General features: G+C 39.2%; 1 protein-coding gene across 2 annotated transcripts in view; it reads left to right on the top strand.

Annotated features, from left to right (window-relative positions):
* The window catches only part of LY75 (lymphocyte antigen 75), a 46,260-nt gene extending 36,614 nt beyond the window's left edge, over positions 1 to 9,646 (top strand). For both annotated transcript variants that reach the window (XM_064451440.1, XM_064451442.1), the window contains exons 27-35: positions 639 to 800; positions 1,739 to 1,861; positions 2,291 to 2,485; positions 2,882 to 3,102; positions 4,163 to 4,337; positions 4,840 to 5,007; positions 6,271 to 6,393; positions 6,851 to 7,018; positions 8,029 to 9,646. In XM_064451440.1, the coding sequence (XP_064307510.1) occupies positions 639 to 800; positions 1,739 to 1,861; positions 2,291 to 2,485; positions 2,882 to 3,102; positions 4,163 to 4,337; positions 4,840 to 5,007; positions 6,271 to 6,393; positions 6,851 to 7,018; positions 8,029 to 8,213 (1,520 nt within the window). In that variant the 3' untranslated portion in view covers positions 8,214 to 9,646. The remainder of the gene's footprint in view (positions 1 to 638; positions 801 to 1,738; positions 1,862 to 2,290; positions 2,486 to 2,881; positions 3,103 to 4,162; positions 4,338 to 4,839; positions 5,008 to 6,270; positions 6,394 to 6,850; positions 7,019 to 8,028) is intronic.
* Positions 9,647 to 13,768: the final 4,122 nt, after the last annotated feature.

Raw genomic sequence — 13,768 nt, 5'->3', positions numbered from 1 at the left:
GAAAAATAAAAAAGATCTTTCTGGGATATTTCTTCCCTGTAAAGCCATTATAATTTGTGGGGGGTTTTCTGGGTTTGTTTTGGTTGTTTGGGTTTTTTTTGTGTTCTTTTTTGTTTTTGTGAGGGGACACAGTTAAGCCGTTGTTGTACATACTGAGTCACAGTACAGCGTGTCCTTGGCATTATGACACCCTTAACTATTTTGTGCTTGCTACCCGAGCAACTGCAGGAAGAGATCTTCTCACTTCTAAAGTATTAGATAAAGGCACAGAACTGAGGTGCCTTACCAGCTATGAAGCAGCTTATTTGTTAGGGTGATCTGCCTTTGTACAAGAGGCAGTAAGAGCCTTCAGTTATTAGTCCACACTTAGCACTTTTATGTAGGGATTTTATTCTTAAACCTCTATAACATAACAGCTATGAAAAGTGGTAAGCATCTGTATTCTTCAGTAATTCTTACTACTGGTTTTTTTACTTTAAAAAAAAATCACCATTATGAGGAAATGGAAAGCAACAGTGTATTACACATTTAGATGGTGGCACTTAATTTATCTTGCGTGTTTTTAAATGGTACCTGAAAATGGTGTGTAGTGTGTCAGGTGAAGTATTGGTCCTGAATGTCTTCTCTCCCTTCCTTAGAGAAGATTGAAAAAGAACAAGTTACACAAGTTAAGTGCCCACATAAGATTAAAAATACACCCTGGATATCATTTAGAAACAATTGTTACACTTTCATGATCACAAAAAACAGATGGAGAGAATGGAAGCCTCAAGAAACTCATCATTTATGCAAGAAAATGAGTAAGTACTGTCGTGTTACAGGTATTTATGGACTTATATCAGCTTGAGGGAGATGCGTTTTAGATCTGAGTCACTGTCTTACAATGACAGCAAAGTGAGTGTTGAGAAAGGTTGTAGCATTTGGAAACATGCTTTAGTGTTGCACAGGCTAATGCTGTTTGCCCTTGCACTACTCTGATAAAAAGTGCCAGAGCATGGGTAGGAGAGTTCGAGAGAGATGGCTAGGAACTATTGAGTTCTTAGATCACTGAAAAACTGGAGGTTGGGGTTTTTTTTTTTCTCTATATATTATGTGAATTTTAAATAGGTTGGGTAATTATCCCCTTGGCAACATTCTGGCTTTACAGTCACATTTACTTCGTGGGGGTGTTTTCCCCCCTTGCCGTGTGGAACAGTTAGGTGAACAAAGTAGACAGACTGAAAATAGTCAATTCAGAAAAGCACGTGGGCTTTTCCTCTCCATCCTGAGCAAAGTGTAGGCTTAGGAACAGCTTTCCTCTTATATTAAAACATTGCTCATGGCACTTCAGACATACATCTTTCCAGAAACTGTGTTTTTATGTTTCACTAATTGATTTCAATTCAGTCTTAATACTGAATACTCTACTAGGTAGTTAAAAAAAATCAGGAAAGATTGCTGATATTTTCATGTTCTATGCAGAGAATTTTTACTACATACAAATTGAAGTGACAGTAGAACCCACAAATATCTCTGGAGCTGATGTCTTTTGTTTATCCACAAAACCAGGGAGAGCACTGTTGATAATACTTTGAAAACTGTTTTTGCATTGTTTATTTAGTTATGATGTTATAAAGGTATATCCTTTACCCATTCCTGACCTACCTGTAATAATTATTAACAATAATAGCAAAAAAATATTTATTTAGTAACTGAAAAGTGAATTTGTAAGAAAGTTCTTTTAAAAAATTTTCAACAGACCCAGAAGCATTTGTTCTCAGTGTTCGAGATGAAGAAGAGAATAACTTTGTTACTGAGCAGCTTCGTTCATTCAGCGGTCTGGCTATGTGGGTCTGGCTGGGTGTGATTTATGACGACAGTGGTAAGATTTAAGGTGTTTTTTCTTCATAACTGGACTGGAGACAAAGTTTGCTGCATTTTAAGTGCATGCTTCTTGCGTGTTTCAGTATACAATTAGAGCCAAACTGAATGCAAACCTATAATATTGCTTTATATTTGTATTTATCTTCTAGAAGAGAATAACTGGACATGCTTTCTGTTTGAGTGATAATTAGATCCAGTATGTTGTTTAGTCTAGATTTGATTTTCCTGGAAAGCAGGACTTGAAAGGGCCTGGATGAGTAATGCTAACATATTTAACATTGTATATGGAACTGATTTACGGTAACTATGAGTATCACTGCATTTTTTCCAGAGTGAATATCTGTTAATGTCATCAATATATTCAAAGTTAAATGGTATTTGTACACATAATGCCAATGTTTTAATAAATATGCAATGTTTTCCACAGATAAAGTTCTCAAGTGGTATGATGAAACTCATCTGACTTACAATAACTGGAGGCTGGGAAGACCTAACATAAAGACCAACAGTTTTTTTGCTGGTGTAAATCTTGATGGTTTTTGGGATATTTATAATTATTCTCAAAGTTGGCATGCTCTTCACTATAATGTGTACAGTATTCTCGCCTGTAAAATCGAAAGGGGTAAGTAGTAGAGAAGACTTATGTATAGTATTGGAGTGTTGGAGGAGGGTCATAATCTAAGTCCTAGTTCTGAAGTACCTGCTGTATAAGGCTTTGGTTTACTGGTTCCCACTGAAACACACGGCACAGCTGTTGTGGGCTTCCGGGCTTACATGGTCAGTCTGTGCATCACTGCTTTAATAGTCTGATCCAGAGGAATGCATTTGCTGTACTCCTCCATCAACTGCTCACAGTGTTCAGAGTAGCAAAAGATAACTTACCTGATGTAAGAGGCTTGTCCTGAACACTTCAATGCTTGAATTACATTAATATAGATGGATTTTAATGCTTTCTGTATGCTCCTGTTAACATGAATGAAGTGCACAGAACTTGTTGTCGTCTTGTTCTTTGAAATAGGACCCCAGCAGCATAAGCCTCCATTGCCCGAGTCTATTCCGCATGGAAACAGAACATACCGGATCCTTCAGAAAAAGTTAACGTGGTATGAGGCATTGAGAGAATGCAAACACAACAGAAGTGATTTAGCAAGTGTACACAGTGAATCACAACAGTTATTTCTAGAAGATATTGTCAAGCAGGATGGCTATCCTCTGTGGCTTGGGTTGTCAATTCATGATGTAAGTATATAGTGTTGGTAACCTCAGTTAACAGAGCTTGTAAATAATTTTCTGCACAGGATAGGAAATATTTTCTGATGCTTTTTTTTTCCCAGTTTCTTGTAACATATGTTGAAGTATATTAAAGTTTAGGGTATGTAGCCACACTGAGATATTTTTCCAAATCCTTGACATTTTAAAATAATATAAAGGTCCCACATAATGCCTTGTGGCACAAGGAAGTGCAATTTGCAGCACTACCTTGAGAGGCTCCAGATTTATGGCCCCCTGTAGGATCAGATTCCATTAGTAAAAACAGTCAGACAAGTCTGTATGGAGTCTTTTTTAGTCCAGGTCAGGACTGGCTCTCTAGCAAGTTACGCACCCCTTCTCCCAGGAGGTGTAGTGAGAGACAGCTGCAGATCATCCTCTCTGCTTAACCTTGGAGCCAAAAGCCTGTGGCCCCAGCCCTGCTCCCCGCACTACTCCCCGGACGTGGCCATGGTTGTTAATTGGCAAGAATACCTCTCTGCAGAGAGAAGTGTGTGATTTCTATGCATACCTCTGCTGCCTCTGCCTATCCTTTGGTCTGAATGAGTCCCTCCACTTCTCACAACTGACTCTTCATTGTCAAGGGTTTCCAGCAGAGTATCTGAAGTAGGAGCTAGCACAGCAAACCATTCCTGAGCTGGCCAGCTTTACTCACTGAGGCCATCTCGACAGTTTAGCTATTTGCAACGGTCTAAGAACGTTCATAGCAAGGAAGGCAGGCTGCTGAAATGAAACAGTAGGGTGGAATTGAGTGAAATGTTCCCAATAGAAGGAAACAAGGCTTATGGCAGGTTTGAACTTAAACATGTGCCCATTTCTCAGTTCACACAATTTAGCAGGAATTCTATGTTAAGAGTTGATTGGAAAATGCAAACTATGTTGTATATTTATTCAGTATGGATTTAGAAAATGAGGCACTTGTAGAATGACAAATTCAAGTGCAAGTGATAAATATTCCTTCGTGACTAACAAGATTTAAACCACAACCATATGCAGTGGCTTAAAAGTTGTGGGTTTTTTCTTTAATTAGGGAAGTAAAGCTAACTTTGAATGGTCAGATGGAAGCGACTTTGACTACTATACTTGGGAATTGGAAAACTCAAATACTACTGAGAACTGTGTTCTATTGGATACTAAAGGATCTTGGTACCGTACAAAATGTACAAATGTTGCTGAAGGTGCCATTTGCTATAGCCCTCCAAACAGTAAGTGTTACTTTTAATGTTTTGTGTAGTTGTCCTATGTATTCTCTCTTTACATATTGTATTTAGAACTAGAAATGAAGGCTGAAATACTCCATGTGATTCCCTCTAGGAAGAGTTGTCTATCGGGAACAATAAAACACTTTTTAATACTTATGGGGAGATTAATTCTCTCCATTCCAGTGGTGAAAATCTAAATCAATCCTGGTCACTTTTTGATCATCTGTGATATGAATATCAAATTGTACCTATCCTTTCTGAATTGAAGTCCATATCAGAGACATACACCAAACTTCAAAACCCCCTAAAAGGCAAGAAAGAATGGTTCCCAAGTCTTTGGGATTTGTCCTATGCTCATTTTCGCACGTGAGGAAGCAATGTAAACTAATCGAGTCATGGCTGTTGGTAGGAGTAGTCCTCGTAAATACTTACTGTCCTGTTACTACAAAGGGCCTAAGCACAAACTCCTGCAGCAGAAATAATGTAAATTTCTTTGTCTTTGCAGAGAGACAATCACAGGCAAAGCACGTGAGCAGAGCCCCAGGATGCCCGCAGATTAGTGGTACCCTACAATGGATACAGTATAAGGATCACTGTTACGCATTTGATATGGCGTTCTACAATTTTTCAGTATATAATGTGGAAGATGCCAAGAAAGTCTGCCAGAAACTGAGTATGTTTAGACTCTCTATCACATTACAACTTGTAATTAATCCATTGGGTTGGTTTTTTTTCCTTTCCAAACAATCAAAAAATCTACACTTCTCAGCTTTTATGCTGCTTTAGTTTAGGAAAAGTAATAGCAAGCTTTATTTTTGACCATCTGATTAATGTTCCTGGTAGAACTCTGCAATGTGCTGACAGCTTGTTTGGCATGTGGATATCTGTGAGTAAAATGCAGATAGCAGTTGACAGAGGATTCAGAAATTTCAGGCTTACAGTTTGGAGGAAACCATTTTATTTGCATACAACTAACTTCATAATAATAAAGTTAGTGCTGTTAGCAGTGTTTTCTTATTATATCCTTGCATTAGGTGCTTGTTAACCTATCCAATGTTTCAAAGCAGGTACGTACTTCATAGATATTAAGGCACACAATATCACTAAAAACCTGAACTTTATGTCAAATTAAGTTATTTTCTCTCTTTGATAAGCTATGTGGAGAATGGTATTGTGGAAGATGATGATAAGCAGTCTCATGTACAGAATTTTTAATCACCTCCTTAGCTTAGAAGCTATTGACTGTCCTAGATTACTTTTATTGAATTATCTTAAGTTATGAAGTTGAACTCACCATGTAGGATGTAAAAGAAAAGGTGCAAGTAGTCCAAGTCCTGGATGCAGTTTTATATTCAATCCTACCCGGCCTAGTAGTTGAAAGAGAAAGTGATCTTTCTCTAAATTAAGCTTCTGGCTTATATTTGCATAGACTTGGAAAGAATGGATACGCTTTGAGCATCTCTCCAGTATACCCTTTCCTCCCTTTTATTCCTGAATTGCTATAACACTGTATAAAACCTGAGGCACAATGAGGGATTGATTTAGAAATTAATTTGACTCAGCAAAATGCTGAGCTTTTGTTCAACTGTATTTTTGGAAAGATCTTTTTACCTGGACAAGACTAGTAATTCTGAATGTGGCATACCTTTTGATATGTTCCATGTATGTAGTCCACAGCTGCAGTAAGTTTGCTACCATTTTATTTTGTATGACCTGCTTAAATAACCAGTCATCTGAAGCTGTCTTGTATAACATTATGCTGTATTTTAGGGAATGGGGGGTTATGTCTTTACTCTGCAGGTTCCTTCAAGCTGATTTTACAAACCCAGATCAGCAAATCTTTTCCCATAGTAATCGTTCCCACAGAAAACTCAGTGTACAAACACCATGAAAAATATCTGAAGTTGCAGTTCTGACCGGTTTCCTCTTCCCTTAGATCCTTCAGCAACCCTTCTGACTATAGCAGATGCTGAAGAAAATGCATTTGTGAGCACACACATAAAGGAAAACAATCTCATCACCAAGAATGTATGGCTTGGCCTGGCTCAGAGCTCTAAGGGTAAGAAATAGCAACCGTGCATGAGCGTTTCATATGGTAAATAAAAATGCATACGTCCTCAACTAAGAATGCAGCTTTGTAGTGTTGATAGTCTACAGTAACTTCTGCCTGAGGTTGGAATCCCTCATTTAGTATTATAAAGCCCTTTGGACTTCATTGTGGCTTAAGTCTCCTCCTGCTGCACACTTATGATAATCAGGAGACACTGAAATTCACTCTCCCTGACACTGCTGGTGGTGCCTAATGGTTAAACTGCAAATGCATCAAATGCTAAAAATCTGGAGAGGAGGTGTGGCTAAAAGCGGTGTGTTTGTATTCATTACTTTTCGTATATGGGGTAGATAGTCAGCCCTGTTTCTTCTAGCAACGTAAAGAAATCAGTAGATTGTGAATGACCCTGTGTAGCATTACAGCATGTTTTGGTGACCTAAACTAAGCAATGTTTTTTCCCCAACAGATAAATCCCTGAACTGGCTTGATGGCTCATCAGTTAATTATGTCAACTGGGAAAATAAAACTGCAGAAGTCGATGAAAAATGCAGTGTTATCCTGTCCACAACTGGCACATGGTCGAAAGTTGACTGCAGTCGTAGTCAAAGCAGGGTGGTTTGTAAAGCTCCTTTAGGTACGGAAGCACTGATTTTAGCAGAGGCTTAATTTTGTAGTGACTATAGTCAGGATTTTCTTTTTTTGGTGGGGAAAGTCTGTGTTGAAATAATGAAAGTCCAATTCACAAAAGAACCTATCAAGTACCTCTGCCTAAGCAGGAGTGTTCTGTTGCTGTTTTGCCATAAAATTGCTTTTTGGGGACAAACTCTCTAGGAATTTACTTCTTCTGGCTCCCACCTACCCACTTAAGGGGTAAGGGAGAGAACTGAAATTTCTGCTTAAAAGAGAGCATAGAGTAGTTGCTATCACTTCTTACCCCAGGGTATCTCATAGGTGAGTCTGTGTAGGTGGGAACAGAAAGACTTCTGCTTGTTAGAAATGCCAAGTAAGCAGGTACTGCAGATTGTTTTTTCAGTCTTGAGGAGGCTTCTGAAAATGGTGCCCTGCAGCTCCAGAAAAAGACTTGGGCCTCACGTTACTTGCTTATACCCTGCTCTGTCCAGGAAAGAAAGCAGTTGCCTGAGCATTAAGTAAGCAAGTTCCTGAGCAGCAGTGGAATCTTTCTGGTTTTGTATCTGTCTTCACTGAAGTGGAAATGCAGGAATAGATTTAACTTCATGCTGCTAAGGAAGACCTCAACAAGATCTTTTCAGTCCAAGGGAAGCATAACTCCCTTCCGCCCCAAGAGAGTCTGGGAACTCATTAGACGTCTGAAGTATACAAACCTTGAACTAAGTGCAGCATTTACTAACAGGTTTTTTGGACCCCTGGGGTCCCTTCTAACCTAACCGTGATTAGGACACTAACAACAGAATGATCAAAAATAAGCTAATAGATGCTGATTCGCAAAGGAACCTAACCTCCCACGTGATGAAGTGAAAGCTATTAATGTCATGAAGCAGTTTGCCTTAACCTCAACTAAATGCATACAGTATTAGTGTATAGGTACCTAAGCATCAACCCCATGACAAAATATTCTTACCAAAACTCTTACAGAATAACTGTTTGTGTTCTGTTCTCTTGCAGGTTCTAATCATACTGGGGTGGCTGTAGCACTTGTCCTGCTAATTACCTTGGTCTTCATTGTTGCATTAGTGTGGTATCTCTATAAAAAGAAACATCTTCACTGGAGTGCCTTCTCTTCAGTACGCTATCAAAGAGGGATCAATGATGATGAAACTGATGATGTGTTCACAAAAGATAGCTATTGAGAAACTCTTCTTTCTGGGCAATTTAGCATGAACTTCACTGTGTGAAGCCATCAGGAATGAACTACTTGATGTTTATTACTTCTTTTTGGAAAAGTAATAAGAAGGTTATTAATGGGGGCTAGATTTTGCTCTTTTTTTACAAGTGCAATTTTTATTCAAGTCCATGGTGATTATTTACATTTGGCCTCAGCCATTTAAGGTGGAAGGTTTCTAGAGTTGTGATACTTTTTGATTTATGGTATTTTCTCTCTTTCCAGTAAAGAGTTTTTAATGGAACAGTGAATGCCAACAGTACTTCATGTAACAACACCTTAACAAATGCACTTAAAATTGCTACATGAATTCTGTAACTTTGTACAATTATCCGTCAACAGCTTCTTGCCAAATGATGTACCATTTTGATACGTTGTAAGGGTTTTGCTACTAGCATTGGGTTACCCTGTGGAAGCTAACACAGATGATAAATAGGAGACAAACTGTCTTTGTGTAGCAACTTTTGTAATGAGTGGTTATAAATTTTGATACAGCGGGGGAGAAGGGAGTTACCAGACAACTAAGTATTCAATTTTCTTGTTATAGTGGAGGAAGATGATATTGTGACTTCCCCTGCCCCCTCCAAAGACATACACACAAAAAAAATCATGTTCTAGTGGTGAGAGAAGAATCTTCCTTAGAATGTAGAAGGTACATAGATTTTTAATAAAGAGTTATGGGGAATACCCTGCACTAAAGCCATGCCATCTAGGAGTAAATTAAATAAACATAAGATATTTGAAGCCTGAGGCTGTGGCAAGCTGGCAAATCACTACCCTTACCCCCTGCAGGTGGTAGTGGGGCAAGCAAAAATACCCATTAAGGGCTAACTGCAAACGCAAGCAGAACTTGAGGTATAATAAAAGCAAAGCCATGAATGTTATGTTTTATCCTGTGCTATAACTGTACTTTAAGTAAATGGTTCCATTTCTTCTCACAGCTCCTTTCACAAAATTCTGAAAGCACAAACAGCAGGTATGTTTACAGTGAAACTCAGTGTCTAGACCTAAGCATTAATTAAACACGACTAAAAACCCTGCACGTAGAGTAGTATTTAGAGAAAGATATATGGCATTCTATCGTACATTTTCAAACTACTCTGAAATTAGACCAAAGTGATTTTCTTGTAGAACAAAACACAGGAAAGACCTGCTCCATTTTATGATCTGTTACACTGTGACACCCAAGGACAGGAGTGTTGCAGTGACAGTGTTCCTTGTTCTGTAACAAGATCCTCCTGACATTACTTCCCCCTAAGGTTTTTATTTATGCAGGTTTAATGCCTAACTTTATAGGTTAAATATGTAATCTGTCAAGAAACAAAGATATATCTAAGGAAAGAGGGTGAGGAAGAATGTATGGGAAATAAACTTGTGTACATAAATGCTAAAAAAAAAAAACTTGAGTATTTTACATAACTTAAACTTGATTTTTGTAAGCGATGTGTCACTGTGGCCTTTTCTATGCACTCCAAAGAAAGCTATAAAGGGAAAAAGGGAAAAGAGTTGCATCTATTAATTACTCGAATGATTTGATCAATTAATGTTTTGAAAAAGTGTGTAGACTTTTTTTAGCATGCAATACAAAGAACAGGCACATTTACTTTTATGAAAGAGGCTATGTAAAAGACCAGGTCCATCCCCCGTGTAATGGCAGTATGATGTGACGGATAGGCATGCGCTTGGTCTGTCGTGCCAACGAAAGTACTACTGATTTCTCTGAAGCAACAGTGCGAGGTCATGATGTTCAACTGCCTTTTCCCCCCTGCAGTTTACTTGCGTTGACAGCACTTTTCTTTGTTCCTGTTTGCACTATTTTGATAAGCGAGTGTTTATCATTTTTATTGAGAAATAGAGAACTTCTTGAAGATACCGCTTTAGGGCCTGTTAAAGCAGCGGCCTGAAGGGGCACACTAAAGGCGGTATTGTGTTAGTTTGCTGATCAAAGAAGTAAGCACTTTTGTTGGTTGTTCGGTACTTTGGGCACAATTGTGAACGTTTTCTTTCTTCTTTCTTGAGGTAACTTGTAGAAAAAGTAGGTATGATGCTAGTTACTTTGTAATGAAAATAACCCTCACCCACCTTAAACTTACCCTGGTATGAGAAGTGTTTGAAGCGTAACAAGGCCTGGTTCCTGTCGTTTTCTGGTACAGCTTATATGCCTAAGTGCTTTGCCAAATGACTCCTAATATAACAGACTAAAAAAAAAAAAAGTGTTGTTTATTGTCCTTTTCTAACAGCAGTAGTAAGTGGGGAAAATTATTTACAAATTGAGATTTACTAGTTTTATAGATGTTTATACTTTGAGCATTTTTAGGTGGGAATCTGAAATGGAAAAAGGAAAGTAGTAAAATCCTAATCCCCCCCCCGAATATATACTTTTTATAAAAAATTCATATATTCTTATGAATGATGTAAATAATTTTTAAGGCCCCATTTCTTATGCCTTATCATACCCAAGTTGTCTAATCACTGGTAATTCTTATTTGAGTAAGCACAACTGCCTTAGTGCAGGTGAGTAACTCACTTTATTTGAAATATAGAGATTCTTTAGCACTATTGTTATTGAAAGAATAAAGTTAAATAAAACACTAAACTGCTTACACTGGTTTTATTTCTGTGGAAGCAGTTATCACAGCTAAGGTACAGCTCATTAATCACTGGGTAAAAAAAGCACAGAGCACAGGGGCTGTGGTCACAATTAAAGCAGATAAGTAAGCATTACCGTGATAAGAAAACTTTAGAAGTAATAAATATCTTTGTCTTTAAAAAGAATGCCAGGAGCTTTCCTTTTTGCAGTTGAAAACATGCTTTATCATGGAACACAGTTCTACCTAGCTTTTGTCAACTGCTTCTGGGTTTGCACAGAAAGGGAACTTAATCTGTGCCTTTTTTTATTCACGGTGTAGTTCATTAGCACCTTGCAGCCCATCTTAGCTCTAAAGCAGTTTATAAGGGCTCCCAGCATAACTCGTCATAAAATATGGGCAAAGTTAAATTACTTTCAGCCACATAACATTTGCAATTAAAGCATAAGATGTATTAATTTTCAATATCTGAACTCTGAATTCCAGACCTCCAAAAATTGGCGACTGCTGCTCAAAGGGCAGTGTTATTTTTAGCTACAGTAACGGCTTGCTGTGCTTGCTGGGAGAAACATCCTATTGTGCAAGATGATGAACGAGGTCATCTGTTTCAAAAGCTTTAATTAAAAACTGAAGATGATGAGCAGGGAAATAGAAGCACAGAAATGAAGCGCTTTTCCCAGGTCACAGAGCAATGGAGTTGGAAAGAGACCCTAAAACTTCATCTCGGAGCACAGACTGCCTGCTGGGCTGCCGTAGCTCAAGACAAAAACCATCCAACTTCAGGTAAACACACAAAGACTTTTTGCACACTTAAAACTGGACGTGTGACTCTCTCTGGCCTCCCCCTTGGCAGGGGGAATGCCTGCTCACTCCTGTGGCAGTGGGCTCCTCCCATGGCAGAGCGCTGCATGGGTTTTGGTTCCCCTTCCTGAATTTTACAGAGTCTCTGCAGAGTCTGTCATGGAAAGGTTAATTAATCCACAGTTGCCACTGGACCAGCCAGCATTCCTAGTTTAGCACTGTTTCTGCATCAATAACTTAACTGACTTAAAAATCAACCAGAGGTGCTTAGGCACAAGCACTGTTCTGGCCTGATGCATTTGCTGTATTTCTTACATTTTTTCCCCTTTAAGCTAAATGCACCATCTGCTCATTGCTCTGGACATATGTTACACATCTAAACATTTTTGAAAGGAAGAAGAAAATTGCATGGCCTGTCAGTGGTTTTTGGTTTTGGGTTGGTTGGTTTGTTTGTGTGTGGCTGCGAATAAAGACCAAACATTACGATTTTTGTTGCTGAAAGTCAGAATTACCGTTTGGGCCCTTTATACATCCCCTGTTGCAGTGTGTATGGAGCACAGTGGGGCATGTAACGCTCCAGTTCGTAAAACTTAGTCAAATCTATGTCAAGAACAACATAAAGCTCTTGTTGACCAAATTAAGCAGACTTTGCACAGTTTTAAAGCAAGAACTATGAGCAATATTAAAGAACTAAGCTTAGGAAAAACAGGAGGTTAGCTGCTAGAGAGAAAAATTCCATTATCACTCTAATGGACCTTTCCCATTTAGTTCTGAAGACTTTTAAGATGAGAGTTGACAAAGCGCTAGAAAAGGTAATTTTCTGTTGATAGCAAATTAGCTTGCAAATGGTGCGTAGCATAAATGCTATTTAAAAATGCTGTTATCTTGGGTTTATGCCTTTATGGTATTTTCACATTGAAAACTCCTGTGCACTCTGTCGTAACATCTGCCAGTAACTAAGATTTTTAACAGACTGGATGGGGAAGGATACCAGATGAGGTTTTTATTGTGATTACACAGTAATGCAACGCAGACTGTAAGTCCTTCTGGATTTCTATTTGCCAATGCAGAAGGGCCTATAATTATAAACAGAACAACAGTTGTTTGTTAGCTTTGCTCCTTTTATAAGCATGAGTAGAATATTTTACTCCAAGGTGGCTTTTAAGAAAGTGGAATTTCAGTGATACAAAATAATTATTGCAAAATGTGCTTCTCTTTTCAAATGTCCTGTGCCACAGTTCCCCTTTAACAGACGATATAGAACAGATACTTATACAAAAATGTGGTGCTTATGTTCTGTACAAACTAGCTGGAGTTGTATGCATATTCAAATGAAACTTACAAATCGGTTGAGATGATTTCACAAACGTGTATGAGTCACCCCCATTAGCAACCAAACTGCTTTCTGTTTCACTGAGCCATTGTTATTTTCATAAACATGACCCAGGTATTTAAAGAGCACCTTGTGTGGAGTGAGAGTGAGAATTATACATGTATGCGGATAATAGGAGGGCACATTTTCCCAGGGCTCTGATCATGAGCTACTTTGAGGAAAAGGGTGGGTTCCTGAAGTTTCCATCTTGTATCGTTTCCCGTGCTCTTCTGTCTCACACCAGCTTTGTGGCACTGACAAATAAGCCATCAAATGATGAACACACCACCATGCACACGAGAGCCAAACAGGCAGCCTTACGCCAGCGCAAGCTGCTGGGAAGGGAGACCAGTCCTAAAGAGCACCAGCCTTCCTAAAGAGCAGCAGCCAGCCAAGTGAAGCCGTGAGCCTGAAAGCCCCACCACACCGGCACAGGGCGCTGGGAAGGGGCCAGCATGGACAGCCAGGACACCACAGCCCAGGCAGGGGTGGGTCTGTTCCCCCGCCGCAAGCAATAAACCTACAGCAGCCAGGGAGAGAGCGGCTCTCTCGACACCAGCCCAAGCACAACACAACAACCCCTCTTCCAGACCCAGGGGAGTCCCGCAACGCCTCCCCTCCTTTTGTAAGCAGGGAGTCTCCTGCCACACAGACTCAGCACCTTTATACCCCATGCCAGTGTCACCTTGCAGGACTAGCTCTGCTTCTAAGTGCTTAATCACAGGCCTTCCTCCACATCGCTTTGCTCACAAAGAACGACTA

The sequence above is a fragment of the Phalacrocorax carbo genome, chromosome 5 (genome assembly GCF_963921805.1).
Source record: "Phalacrocorax carbo chromosome 5, bPhaCar2.1, whole genome shotgun sequence".
Lineage (NCBI taxonomy): Eukaryota > Metazoa > Chordata > Aves > Suliformes > Phalacrocoracidae > Phalacrocorax > Phalacrocorax carbo.
Note: the sequence above shows the minus strand (reverse complement) of the source record. Positions and strands in the feature narration are given on the sequence as shown.